Source organism: Pogonomyrmex barbatus, unplaced genomic scaffold (assembly GCF_055798465.1).
Source record: "Pogonomyrmex barbatus isolate J1 unplaced genomic scaffold, ASM5579846v1 scaffold17, whole genome shotgun sequence".
NCBI lineage: Eukaryota > Metazoa > Arthropoda > Insecta > Hymenoptera > Formicidae > Pogonomyrmex > Pogonomyrmex barbatus.
In genome coordinates this window covers 2,145,577-2,160,942 of record NW_028297113.1, presented here as the reverse complement: position 1 = coordinate 2,160,942, position 15,366 = coordinate 2,145,577, and the positions used below count along the sequence as shown (strand labels likewise).

Below are 15,366 nucleotides of genomic sequence, written 5' to 3'. Positions count from 1 at the left end.
TATATTCTCAGCTCAAGTTAACTCGCGGGGAGTCAATTAAACGTTGAGATTTTGTGGGAGTCACAGCCATATTTTAATCTACGAGTACAAAAGCAAAGGAAAAAAAAAAAAAAAAAAAAAAAGAAATTTGAAGAAAAAAAATTGAAGAAAGAAAATGAAAGAAAATTAAAAGAAAGGGAAAAAATTAAAGAAAGATTAAAAAAATATTTCAAGACGTTAAATTGTCATTCTTCTAAGGTGATTTGCCGTCATTTTTTTTTTTTTAATATTCGTAAAATAATCAGCTCCAGAAATAAAGAGCTGTAACTTGCGGCAATTCCTGAACGATAACTTTCGCTGCAGTTAAATAACACATTTCGTCCGTATCGACCGATTTTACCGCATCGAGAGCAAAGGCAGTCGACGACGATTCTATCCGATTTATCTATAATCAATGACTCAGCAAACGCTTTATACCATTAAACGTTACGATCACGTACGTACACCTAAGTAACGCGACGTTCCGTTGTAACAAAGCGCATTACGATAATTGCACCAAACTATCGAACTTCGAACATTGTACGATCACGCGATAATAACGCGAAGTATTTCCCCGTAGGAATTTCCCAACAACTTCATCTCGGATCGGGCATTCCAAAAACATCGTCACAGGAATAGTACGCTTATCTGCATTTTGGATGACCCAGAGTTCATTGAACTGCAGATAGCATACTGTGGATACTGCGATAAAGCAAAATTATTTTTATAAATATTACTCGTATTACTTATCAGCGACACATATTTTACTCGCGATATTTTTTTGTATAATATTAAACCGCTTTGGAAATTAAAAAATGCGTTTAAAGGACAAAAAAATTGGCGCGATTCTTTATTCTAGCGTATTTTTCTAAACGGAGAGAAGACGCAAAAGATATTTTATAATTTGCCACGTTAACAGTGTTATATAAAAGAATGTGAAACTTAAACCATCTAAACGTTAAAGAACATGAAACTTAAAAATCGTCTAAAGTTAAATACTTTATCGATATAAAAAGGAGCATCTCGAAAAATTCTAAAGTTCTTATACGAAAGTGAAAAGCCCCGGAGGAAGGCGGAAGCTCCGTCTAACATGTTCATTCGCACGAACGGCGCACAATCGTGTATTTTACGCTCGAACGAGTGGCGAAGAGCGATCAAATGCGAAAGCCAGGTAGAATATCTAACTTCGAACGTTATCGCAGCGATTGCAGCCGGCAATCTGGTCAAAAAGTCCAATTTCCCGAATTTAATTCTATCGCGCCGAAAAGTACGCTTTTTAAAAAAGAAAAATAACCGATTATCGACTAAAACACAGTAATGGTGAACGCGAAAGTCCTCGCGCGTTAAAGCCATCAAAATTGTTTTTATTAAACGCCCGGGTATATCGATACGGGACGAACAACAATTTCGACATTCCACGTAATATTTCTATACGAGGGGAGGGGAGGGCGGAGGAGGAGGGGGGAGGGGGGAAATAGAAATAGAGCGCCTCGTCAATACTACGGGTCGTCACGTCTGCGAAATTTCATAAAGTATTGAGCATCCGCGTCTTTGACGCGTGCTGTTTTTATTACGTGCGATTATATAGCGATCGATAACGCAAATGGAAAGTGTGCACAACTTGGCACGCACATAATGTTCCGTGTATCATCTGATATAAAACTGCTGATAGTAATTGAAATTCCGGTAAGAACACACTGTCGTCGCAGAAAATGCGCAAAATGCATGCGCGGATGCACTGATGATTATATAGGAAAATTTATTATTATTTTGAACAGATTATACGTGTTACGTGTTAATTCACCATAAAAGATAGATTTCAAAATTGATGGAGAACTTCATTTCATTGAGAAAAAGAAAAAAAAAAATAGAAAATCGATCACGATGATAGCGACGTCTTCCATCACCGAGATGGATGATTTCGCCATCACGTCGACGAAATTGCCTCGGGAAGAAATTACGTTCGGCGTTATAACGCACGGGTTATAGAGAGGGAATGACGGAAAAAGAGCGGTCTTTCATGGTTTAAAACACAATTTGTCAGCCGGTGGCGAGCGAGCGTGTAAAGGCGGTCTTATGCCGAGGGAACTTTGTACGTCCAAGGCGAGGAGTTAGGATACGTTCGACACACGGAAAGGGAGAGAGAAAGAGAGACCAAAAAAGAAAAAAAAGAACGAAAAAGAGAAAAAAAGGCGAATAAACGCATTTTTAAAGCTCGCCGTCCGTCGACATCGCTTTCGGCCACGGCGATTCATTGTGGCGGAGTGCCAATGACCGCGAGGGCATACGAGAGCATCGCTGCATATTTCACTCTCGGGGCACTGCACGTCACAAGGCGGGTCATGACGTCACGTCTAACCTACATACTTTAAGGGTGCGGAGTCGCGCATCGATGCGCCTCCACATCGTTATACGCCGAGCTGCCGCTGCAGCACACGCGAGATACGACGGCTCTGGTAGCCGAGGAGAAAGGAGAAGGGGGGGGGAGGGAGCAGGGATGCGAGGGGGTGCACGCTCTCTTGCCTCGGTGTCTCGTTTATCGGCCCGACTAAAATTTCCCTCGAACAGATATGCCGTTGGGGAAATGCAGCCGAGTCGTGTCGCGCCGAGAGAAGTGGAAAGAGCATTTTTACGAGCCGAAACGAAAATCCCCGGCCCGAAACAAATCGAGCGACCAAGTTCGACGCTGCGGAATTTATGCCGGCGCAATTAATCTGACCGCGCGCGTACCGGTCAATTGTCGTTTTATTTCGCGGAAAACAGAAGGGATATTTGTATAGAAGGGAATATTTGTATAAATTTAATATCTCGCACGAAGCCTTTCTCTCGTAGGAATCTCGTAATTCTAATCGTAATTTTAATAACGGCTGCTCTGTGCACTGAGATTGGAGTCAATATTGAGGGGAAATTTCGAAGGATGCGCTCGTTACAGTTCTCTAATATTGTCCATATAATATCGAATGTCCAAAACTGAACGAATTAGAGTTATGCACGCGTGTTACTATTTGTCCATCGGATGTTACCAAATATTACATGTCGTATTTGCTATGCAACGTATGCGGAAAGTTATGAGTATTACGAGAACTTCGCCGACTGTTTCTAAATTGAAAACCTGTTTGCGATACTGGTTCCCAAGCAAAATATATTGAATGTTTCATATATATGTGTGTGTGTGTGTGTGTGTGTGTGTGTGTGTGTGTGTGTGTGTGTGTAAAAGCTTTCATGCTGATAAATCAGCTGTCTAAACGAAACTAATTTTCTTCCTCTTTCCTCTAAAAAATCCATAATTTATTAACTGTATATTTATTATACATTAATATATATTCATTATATTCTTAATATTTTTATTTATTTTTAATATTAAAATTAATTTTTAACGACTAAGCTACTTCATTACATTGTAAACTTTCAGATATGAGAAATTAAAAGAATTAAATAATTAAAGATAAAATTAAATATAAAAGATTAATAAAAGTTTGATATAAAATTTATGAAAAACGGATTATATTATTTTAATTTTTGATCTAGAATCTCAATAGTTACATTCTGCGTCAATTCACTAAAAGGCACGAGAACTTCCTTCAAATTATTGGAGAAAGAAATCTTATTTTCCCATCTTATAGTCCCATTTGGGATTTTCGAAAGATGTGTTGAAAGATTTGATCTCCGGTCTTTGAAGCAAAGACGAGAAATAGACGTAAAAACGGAGCTCTTGACAAAAGTTACGCAAGATAACTTTGATCCATAGCAGATAAGAAACTCAGAACACGCACGCTATAGTCCAGGTCATTCTATATAATCCGCCTTTAACTGTTCCGCACGTTTTACGTCATAAGCATGTTCTATAGAAAACAAACTTTATCGAACGTTATCAAAGAAAAATTTTATCAAAGGAAAAAAATTTTTTGTGTTCGATCTAATCGTATCTTAAATTCAATCGATCATATAAAAGCAATTTAGAGAACCCTCCAATCAGGTGTTAACGGCAAGTTGAACCTTTACGACAATGTTAACTTGTTTTCGTTTCACTGAAACAGAAAGAAAGAAATCGTTCTATTCCTATTTCCTTCACGGGTTTCAATCGTGATGTGAGGATTATCTGAATAAAATGAGGAAAATGTAGTTAAAATAAAAAATTTTTTGGAAAAATCTTTACTCATATAATACAAAAAATTCACTAGCAAAAAATATAATTTATATAATTTATATATATTCATATAATTCATATAATTTATATATATTCATATATTTTATTATATTATGTTAATCAATAAAATTTATATAAGATTTATTGTTAATAAAAAGAAGTATCCTTATTTAATAGTATAACAAAATATTTAAAAGTATAACAAAATATATTAAATATTAAATAAAAGGAAATAATATGAAAAAATTAAACGTTTAAATATTTCGTAAAAAAAAATAAGACTAATCTAATATTTTATTCAATTTTACACAAAACTTGTTAGAATGATAAAAAATTATGATTAATGAATGTTAATATTTTCAAAGATAATGACTAATATTTAAATTTTTGTTAAAAAGTTCATATTACTAACTTCGTCTCATGTATTATCCGAACCTATTACAACATTGCAAAAGTTTTCACAGTTTCACAAAAGTTAAATGCAAGAAGGTATTAAGAAATAACAGAATTTTTGATGCCGATTTAATTAAGCGGCTAAATAACGTTAACTCTCGAAGGACAGGAACATGGAAAAGTGTCTATAAGAATATTGCGCGATGATTTTGTCATTAAAAAAAAAAAAAAAAAAAAAAAAAAAAAAAAAAAAAAAAAAAAAACTGCGTACTGTTCGGAGTAATGGAAAACTCGTTAAGAAGTTGAAATAAAAGAGGTCGGTACTCCTCGTCTCAACCGCTGGTATTCTAGCTAAGACAGAATTATTTGAATAATTAGGTCCTCCTTTGTATCTTGCATCCGATATCTTGGAAACGAGACGAAAGAGTCTACTACTTCCAGGAGCGATTCAAACGACCGAAAGAATTTCCAACTCTCGCTGAACTGAAGTACTTCTATATATTTCCTATTCTCGACGCTCTAGATATGCATACGTATACGTAAAGCTTCTAAGAAATTGTGCTTTCTCTTTTTAAATGTAGATTTTACGATAAATCCAAAATCGATATTCGACACGAAAGTTTGTTTCAAGATAACTACCGTCATAATTACCATTTTCAACTTGTAATAATTTTGTATATAATTACTAAGTTTCTCAAATAAAACGTACGTAAAATAAATATTTTTTCGTATATAATTATTAAGTTTCTCATACAATAAAACATACAAAATATCTTATAAATATATGTAAAAAATACTTTATCTCATCTAGTATTTTTTTCAAATATTTTATCAAAGATCTTATTAAATGTAAAGTCATCCTAGTAGCTCTTTTATTATAATGTGTTGTATGCAAATTTTATCAAATAACAAATTTATATTTCTTTCGTAGAAACAGAAATTTATATGTATGTATGTATATATATATATATATATATATATATATATATATATATATATATATAAATTTCTGTTTCTACGAAGGGTGTACCTGGCATCTTTGTGTACTTCAAATTCGTCATGTGAATCTTCTCTTTTTCTAGCTTTGGAAACAGCAATATATGTTTCTGATACACAACCTCTCCAGGGAAATCAGAAAGGTTATCAAACTGGAAAGGATATAAAATCGTTTAAGAATTCACATTGACCGCGCACAGTGTGACTATAGACTTGGCGTTATAAAATTTCTAAAAAAGAATAAATGCGGAAAAAAGAATAAATGCATATAAATAGCGTGCACAACAAGAATATCATAAAATGAGCTTTCCAGATATATTAAGTTATAAAATTAAAAATAAAATTGACGGGTTTAGCAGATTAAAAATCAATAAACAAGTAAAGCAACTTATAAGCACAAGCTAAATGCTAAGAGATGTATTTTTCAAATAAAAAACAAATATTTCGATCTAAATCAGGATTCATATTCTTCAGTCTTGATAAAACTGTTTTACAATCTTTGAAAGTTCTTTTTAAATTTACATTTACATTTACATTTTCTCCCGCTGGAGAACATTTGTAGTTAAAGAGTAAAGAATATAAATCAGCTGTATGTTGTCAAATACATAAAAGGATAGTTTCAAGGATAGTTTCTAGTTTCAAACTATATATCAAGATGATGAAATATGCATTAAAAAATATTATATTGAATGTAATACAAAGTATATATAAAAAAAAACAATATAGTAATTAACAATGTGACACAGAATTGTTTTCAAAGACATATCTTTCTATCCTCAATTTATTATCTCCTTCTAATTTTTGCTTTACCATTTGTCTTCCATTGTTATTTTCCGTGCCTACTTTCCTTGATTTCCTTTCTTTGTTCATTATTGTCGAACAATTCATTTGACAAACAATAATATTTGGTACTTTCTGGTAATGGGAAACTGTCATTATTTTTCAGATATTTTTCAAAATATTTGTTCATTTTTAATTTATATAACTTGTAATATAATACAATTTAATTTATATAACTTGTATTGTTCTTTGCTATTTAAAGTTTATAAAAATAATTGGATTAATTTTCAATATGATTTTACTGCTTTCAATATTTTTTTAATATATATATGTTTCAATTAATCACTTCGACGTATATTCTGGATTTGATACGGATAATATTTTATATAGATACATTTTTTACAATATGGATTTATATTTTTCACCCTTTAATCATAAATTTTTATCAGCAAGTGATATTAATTTGTAAAGAATTTTCAAAGATTGTTTCAAATAGTTATCGACATTGAAGATGGTTTGATTTAGAATGAAACGTTTGTTTTTTATTTTAATTGAAAAAAATTTTAGCAGAGACTTGTTCATAAGCCTCTTCAATTTTTTTTGAGTTACCAGAGTAAACGTTTAAGTTATATATTTAATTATATTTTTAATTATAAAAGCACATTAAAAATTTCCTATAATACGTTATCAAAATATTGTAAGACGGTATAAAACACCCTTGTATAATCATCAAACAACACAGACAAATACTTCCGTTACTTTTATAATATTGTTAGATGCAAATATGTAACTGCTGCACAATTAAAGTTTTAATTAAAGTCAAGTACATAACTTACGGCTAAATCTGTGTACTTAAATTCTGTTTGTTAGAATTATTGAAAGTCATCGGTACTTCCTGCGGCGAGGCGAGCATAATTCAAAAGTATATTCTCGGGATATTCTACGGATATTCTACGCAGTTCGGTGAAGTTTCAATGAACTCTTAATGCAGTTTGTAAAGTTCCTTTGGCACCGAGCGTGCCGCGCGGCGATTAGTGCGCGAAAACTTTTCTTTAAATTGAAAAAGCACGGTTCCCAAACTTCGAAATCAATTGGAACTCTTCCCGTTTATTTGGGAGAAATTACATTGTTCGATTGGTCTCCCGGGAAGATCTTATCGAGTCCAAAAATCCACGAGGGGATTTCCACGAGTGAACGGAGAACGGCTCCGTTTCCTTCCATCTGCGGATTTCGATCGCGTGGCAAATTTTGGGTCTCCAACGTGACCTCGTAGCATAGGGTAAACTTGGTACACCGACACTATTGATTTTGTGAGGGGCATGGAGGAGGTCGGAAAGAGTGAATGAGATAGCGAGAAAAAGATAGGGAGAGGAAGAAAGAGAGAGAATGTGTATATTTGTATTTGTGGACGATTAGAGAAAATCGAGAATAGGTCAGATCAACTCCTCCATTCAGGTAAGTTTTTACCTAATGGATGGAGCCTAGGAGTATATGTAGTCTTTTCCGGATTTATATTCAGGGATATCCTTGAACACACACTGCCCTGCACCATTCTTGTAAAAACGGGATAAAAATCGATATGTACTAAAAAGGTCAATATATCGCTCGAATCTTATTCAACGAAGATAAGTAATTTCTAGTGTTAAGCAAAGGTCGCCACCGGTTCGATATCTCTTTTTATATATGTCATCGTGAATTGTAATTGCAGCCTTTGCACGTTAAACGTGACGTTTGTCACGTTAAAATTTGTCCTGAATCACTTATCGCATTAGCAAGAATACTGACAAACACAACAGCCATGTTAGTTAATGAGAAAATTTCAGATTGCTATTTATTTAAATAATATAATTATTTTCCATTATTCCTACACTTTGTTGTATATTCTATTAATACATATACATATATATGTATATGTTAGCTTATGCCTTTAAAAAAAATATTTATTACATTATACAACACATCTATTAAACACTTTGATTAAATATACAATCATTAAAAAATTAATTAACATTGATTAATTAACATTTCAAAACATTAATTATTAAAAACATTTATTAAATTGTGAAGATTCAATTCTTAAAACTGTCGTTAAAAACTATTAATTAATAGAAAACCTCTCTCTCTCTTTCCAAATCAATAGGAAATCTTGATGACCCTCTAAAAATTTAAGACGCGTTTTAATATGAAAAGTCTAGTTTTGTCTTGACAATCCATTTATCATTGGATAAACAAGTTAAATTGGGGCATTATAAAACTTAAAAATTTTCAATTTATTCATAAATCGTTTCAAATTCGTTTTATCTTTATAAATTTCACGCTTCGTCAAACTCATTTTACAATTTGATTAAATATGAAAACTGTCGGTCCTCAAATTAGGGTGATAAGGTCACACAGTGAACCGACTGACGAATATATAATTTTCGATACAGCGATCTAGCTCGTACCGTACATACACATCTTGTCAAATTCCTTTGATATATTATAATTTATAGATACTAGTTCGGTTTCTGTAACGAAGTTTTAGCATCAAATATTAAACACATCCCGACATATCTCCGTAACGATTTCTTACTGCGGTGTCTTGCATGAATAAAGATACCCGAGGTTGACACGTATAAGAGCATTGCGAAAATAGCTTGCTGAATACCGTATTGCTTTTATACAAGCTTTCAATGAATCTTGAACATCAAAACGCTCAGCAACGTTGCTGCGCATCTTTGTCATCTCCATCATTTGGCGCATATCATTTGACACTGCTCTTATTGCTAGCAACTTATGTAATAATTACAGAGCCAAGGTCACAGTGGTAAATAAAAAAATATTTTTTTCTGTCTTCTTTACATTTAATTTTATAGTTAAATAAATCAAGTGGCGCTGCATTTAAATTGTATTTGTCAATAGAAAAATAAAATTCTAAAATGCAACAGTTCATTTTCCATTGTCACAAGTCATATCGTTTATTATTATAGTTAGGGGAGTTGAGAATTGTAATACATGTTGGTATAATCTGATTAAGAATGATACTGTTTTATGTTCACATTTATCAAAAATTTAATGTTATTTTATTTTTAAAATAAAAAATATATTAAGTTTTTAAGATAAAATACATTAAATTTTTGATAAACGCGAACATAAAAACAGTACCATTTTTAATCGTCAAATTATACTAACATACATTATAATTCTTAATTCCCCAACTATAACAATAAACAATAAAAGTCTTGTGTCAATGGAAATAAACTTTTAGAATGTATTTTTTTTATTAACACACACACACACACACACACACACACACACACACACACACACACACACACACACACACACACACACGAATTAAATATCTCATTCAATAATAAAATACTTCGTCGCAAGATAAATTTTATATCATAGAGCATGAAAAATTTGATGAGATTATATTTCATTTTAAATGGAGGACGTTAATAAAGTAAAGCGATCGTGATCGGTGTACCGATGACAAGAATGTACAGCGAATATACAGACATGTTCATACTGAGAACCGCAATATATAGACAGAGAGGATATCGAAAGCTGTAATCGCATGCTATGACAAATCTCATGAATGATTCGCGGCAATCTGCCGACAGAATCTGCTCGCGTTGGAATCTGTCCAAAATTGATGGTGCGTTTTCGTCCAAAAAAAATCTAACGCGTGCGTTCGCGCAACGAACGACGGAGGGCTAGGCGTATCCCGTATATCAACCAGCGAGACATGATTTAATGGTCACGAAGATAATGTATGCGTTTGATGACGCAAGGGGGAGGGAGAGAGAATAATTGGCCAGGTAAACCGGTTAGAAGTCCTACTAAATCCTTTAACGCACATTAATATATATATTTTTAACGCAATCTCCAAACAGATGGAAATAACCGCAAAAAGCGGGAAAGCTATTTTACAACCGCCTCGAGTTAAATTACATCTCTAGAAATCTCTCACGGAATATTCCAAATATTCTACAGTTGTATATTTTATAATTGCAAATATAAGTTTTATAATTGCAATTTCAGTTACGCCTTATTTACAGCAATAGGTTATAATGCCTGGAAAACATTATGACAAATGAATTAACCAACGTTTTGACACGGGCAAATTAAATTCGTAGCGCATTCAAAAATTTTCGAGGATGTCATGTTAAATCTTTAGTCAGACGAATCAAGAAGCGTGAATCGCATGAATAACGAAAGTAATTCTGATAGAGATCTGTCGAAGCGTGCTGCCGATCAAAAAAATGTGACGGAAGCGGAACGTCGTTCTCTCGCGGAATCAAAGATTTTTATAATCGAACTCGCGTCAGAAGAGGGAGAAAAAAAATCTCTGACAAAAGAAACGAATTCTTTTCGAAAAGGCGCAATAAAGCGGAATAATGGAATATTAAAGGAGTCGACCGTGTCAGAATCCTATTTTAAGCGAGTCGATGACACTGAGAAAAGTGATAGATCAGTGCATGAAGAATGTAAGGACGATATGGCTACGAAAATAACTATTGCCGATCACAAGACGCTTAACGAGACGCAGTCGCCCGTGGAGGAATCCTTGACCGACGTGGGACCAAAACGCGGGATTAAAAAAAATGACGGAAAGACTGGCGATACGGCGACAATCGATAGACGTCGACGTCAATATCCTCTTTGCGATATAATTGACGAAAGAGAGCAAAAGAGAGAGGAATTGGAGAAGGTGGAGGGAGATCTGCGACAACGATTGGACATGCTGGAGTGCTCGATGCCGGCGGTGATGGTATGGAATATCTGGAGAATGTCACAGGGCGCGCCCGTCTGCAGGATGAAACGTATTCTGGAGAAACAATTTAAAGATGTAAGAGAACTTTCTTGTCGCAGTACACCGAGCTGCCATTACGATTGCAGGGTGCGAGAGGCCGAGGCCGAACGGAAGCTGGCGTTGAGGAAGGTGGAGGAGGCGCGGGCTCTCTGGTCGGAGAAACTTGCGACGTTGGAAGGGAGAAAGAGAAAGCTCGATGAAGCCAGGAGAGTTCAGGAGGAGCAAAAGAATGCTCTGGAACGGATAAACCAGGAAGCCAGAGAGCTGCGGGAGGCGATGGAAAAGAGGGCGATGGTGGAAGTGGACGAATCCTGCCAGTGCGGTGACACGCGATGCAAGCGGAAACACCCCCGCAAAATCTTCAGTGTGACGTCCGTCGAGCCCGAGGACATTCAGTGCCTGGAAAAGCTGCAGCGATTAGCGGAGCAGGAGGTGATTATGAAGCGAGAAATTGCCGAGCTGGAACGCCGCGAGGAGGCTTACATGAAAACGCTTCAGCAAGCCGACGAGCTGTGGTCAAAGATGGAGGGTGATACGGTTTGCGTGACGAACGGACTGCGGGAACAATTAGATATGAAAATTGCGGCCAATCAACAACTGGCAAATCGCGTATGCGAGCTGGAAGACGCGCTGGAGAAATGTCGGACGAGGCTGGCCGCGTGCAGGGCGGAGCTGGAGAAGTTTCTGAGTATCGAGAAAGTCGAGGCCACGATAGGTCGCGATGACGACATTGCGAGGGTGGCAGATAAGGAAGTCGCCGTGAAGGCTAAAGTCGTCCATCGGCCCATCGGCAGGGTGGACGACGTGGCCATGGTGAAGGACGACGAGGTTTTGGCGAAGGTCGAAGTTTTCGACGAGAAGATATTGGCGAAGGTGGAAGTCGCGGACGTGGAAGCGTTAGCGAGGGTCGAAGTTGAAGACAGAGAAGCACTGGCGAGAGTCGTCGTAACTGACGTCGACGCAGAAGCCGTTTTGGCCGTCGACGACAAGATCGTCTCGGTTAAACCAGATTTGGCGGATCGCGCTGTCGATCGCCCGGCGGATCTCGTGCGAATCGAGGACGCGGAAAGTATAATTCGACCGGAGGACTTTGCTTACGAGGAACAGAGATTTGAAGAAGTTCGAGAATACTTGGCTCAGTTAGGCTCGTTAGAGGAGTTGTACGAGGACGACGGTGTACCGTGCCCGCCTGATTTCATATGCAACGGCGTGGTGCCGTCACCTACCGGCATGACGGACGAGGAACTGATTGCGTTAGGCGTGGAAGTAGAAAAACGGGATGCAATTCTGGATGTGCCTGTAACGATAATCTGTGAAGAAGCTGCGGATGACGTTAGAGCGGAGGAAATAAAAAAGATTGAAGCTGACCGAGGCGTCATGATAGATCGCGATACGATTTTATCGTGGATCAATAGGATCGATACAATTCGCGCGACAGCAGCGGTACATCATTACGATTAAAATAAAAAGAATATATTGCAATTATATAAATATACAGAAACACTATACTAATATTTTAGCTGATATTGTAATATTCCTAGAAGAATTTTAAATGTAATATTATGTAGCTTAGTATAATAGATGCATTTATTTATTTTAATATTGGTTATTTTAATTGGTTATTAATGCATTTCTGTTGTATGTTTAGAAACATCCTGATTGTCACACAGTTAAAAAAGATGCTGATATCTTGGCAGAAGAAATTAGTATATATGTCGGGGTAAGAGATCAATTAAATATTGCGATTCTTTTATACATAAAGGATAATAACGTAATATAAACTTTACATAAAATACATATTTTAATTTTCATCATTCGATAATAATTAAAAAAAATTGTTTTAAATGTTTTTAATTTAATTGATTATATTCTTCAAATTAAAATACATTTTTATTATAAATTATTAATTATTTTATTCAGATAAAACCAAAAGAAGTGAAAGAAGAAATGGAGCCATTGAAGGTAAGCAAGGGAAAGTGATTGAGAAGAATGAAATAAAAACGAAAAAAAATAATGAAATCGTAATAAATGAAACTAAATTACAAGACGAATTAATAATTTTAAAGGATAAAGAAATGGAGCCGACAAAAAATGAAATCAAACCATTTCCTCTTGAAGAAACACCGGTAGACGTAAAAGCTCCAGTGGAAGCAATAATTGAAGCAGAATTATTGCCTACCCCTATAAAAGAGGAAATACCTACAAAAGAGGAAATACCTACAAAAGAGGAAATAGTTGTTGAAAAAGTGGAGAAAGAAGACGTTATATCTGATCATATAGAAGAAAACGGAAAAAAAGAAGAAGATGTAGAAATTGAAAAAGAAGAAAAAATAGTAGAAGACGAAAAAGTAGATAAAGAATTACTAGTGGCAGAAATTGAGGAAAAAGAAGAGATTGCAGAAGAGATTGTAGAAATAGAGAAAGTTGCAGAAATAGAGAAAATTGCAGAAATAGAGAAAGTTGCAGAAATAGAGAAAATTGCAGAAATAGAGAAAGTTGCAGAAATAGAGAAAGTTGCAGAAATAGAAAAAATTGCAGAAATAGAAAAAGTTGCAGAAATAGAAGAAGAAATATTAGCAGTGGATGTAATTAAAATAAAAGAAGTTAAGCCAACAATTTTACCAACCATAAATGAGATAGAAAAAGCCAAACCTGACGAACTTCTTATTGTAGATGTTGAAAAAGTTCCAATTGCAGAAGTAGAAGAAGAGATCAAAATTGAAGAACCTATACCTACTCTAGATGAAAAAGAAGAACCACCGTTTTTGGAAATAGAAGTAATAGAAGAAAAAATTGAAATCGAAAAACCACCAATAAAAGAAGAGATTGAAATTGCAAAATTACCACCATTTATAGATGAAACAATTAAAATTACAGAATTATTACCAATTGAAGATGTAGAAAAAAAAGAAAAAATTGAGGTTACAGAATTACCAACAATTGCGGACATACCAGAAAAAGAAAAAATTCAAGTTATGGAACTAATTACGGATATAAAAGAAGAAGAAAAAGATGAAGTTGCGAAATTGTTACCAATAGATATAATAGAAGAAAAAGAAGTTGAAATCACAAAATTACCTCCGATTACATTGGACGTAACAGAAGAAGAAAAAATTAAAGTCGCAGAATTGCCACCAACTATAGATATAATGGAAAGAGAAATTGAAGTAGAAAAAGCATTGCCACTTAAGGATGTGATAGAAGAAAAAATTGAAATGGTTCAGCCAATATTAAAGGCATCAATAATAAAAAGAAAACTGGAGGGGATCGAAGTGGAGGAACAATTTATGCTCGAAGCAGAAATTAAAAAAAAGAAAAACGATAAAATCGAAGAAACACCGGAAGAAGTTACACCATCTATTGAGTTTTTTAAAAAGAAGGAAAAAGAAGAAGTGCATCTAATAGAAAAGGAAGAAATATTGGCAAAAGTATTACTGCCCAAAGAACCAACGGTAGAAAGCAAAAAAGAAGTATTAGTAGAAGAGAAAAAGCCAGAAGTCGTCCAGATAGAATTAAAAATTCCAATAGCTGAGATAAAATCGACCGAAATGGAAATGCCAGCGATACCGATCGAGCAACGATTAGTGGCACAGCCATATCTAATCATAGCGAAAATCAAAGAAAAAGAATTTTTGCAGATCATACCCGCAAAGCCACCCTGTGGATGTTATTCGGTTAGCCAAATTTATCCATTTTATTAATGCTCCTTTTAATCATTTCTCGATGCAGTAATATTAATCCTTTTCCTGGAAAATTAATAATATAACACTTTCGATATATATATATATATATATATGTATCTATAGAACGCTCTAAGATACTTATAGTTTTAGCTTATCCTGTATTAATAGTAGCGAGCAGCCGAGCTTCTAAGTTTCTAAACGGTGTTTTCTTCACTTGTAGCAGCTTCCGGTGGAGAGAACCGCAAAGCCGTTCGAGATTCAGACGCAAACTGACGTCGTTCAAGCCGAAATCAAGCAAACCGAAGTCGTACAGGCCGAGGCCGTGCAGGCCGAGGTCGTGCAAACCGAAATGGTGCAAACCGCCGAGATCGCCAAAACTGAGGTTGTGCAAATAACCACGCAGACAGTTACGACCGCCGAGCCGCTGCCTCGTACGTCGCCAATACAAATTATTAGTAAATATTTAAAATCAGCCGAGCTAAAAGTATCGAGCGCCGAAATCTCCGGCGACCGTTCTGAAATAACCGGCCGAAAAATGCTCTGGCGCA

At 35.1% G+C, this 15,366-nt stretch overlaps 2 protein-coding genes across 2 annotated transcripts in view; one reads left to right on the top strand and one right to left on the bottom strand.

The window, feature by feature from the left end:
- Positions 1 to 15,366, bottom strand: part of LOC148937064 (uncharacterized) — a 94,968-nt gene that overhangs the window by 67,148 nt on the left and 12,454 nt on the right. The gene's annotated exons all lie outside the window — the stretch shown is intronic.
- Positions 10,196 to 14,841, top strand: LOC105429382 (uncharacterized). The gene is given in 4 exon segments (XM_011642330.3): positions 10,196 to 12,578; positions 12,784 to 12,855; positions 13,056 to 13,110; positions 13,113 to 14,841. Coding segments are annotated over 4 exon segments (3,903 nt in total). The 5' UTR covers positions 10,196 to 10,526; the 3' UTR covers positions 14,837 to 14,841.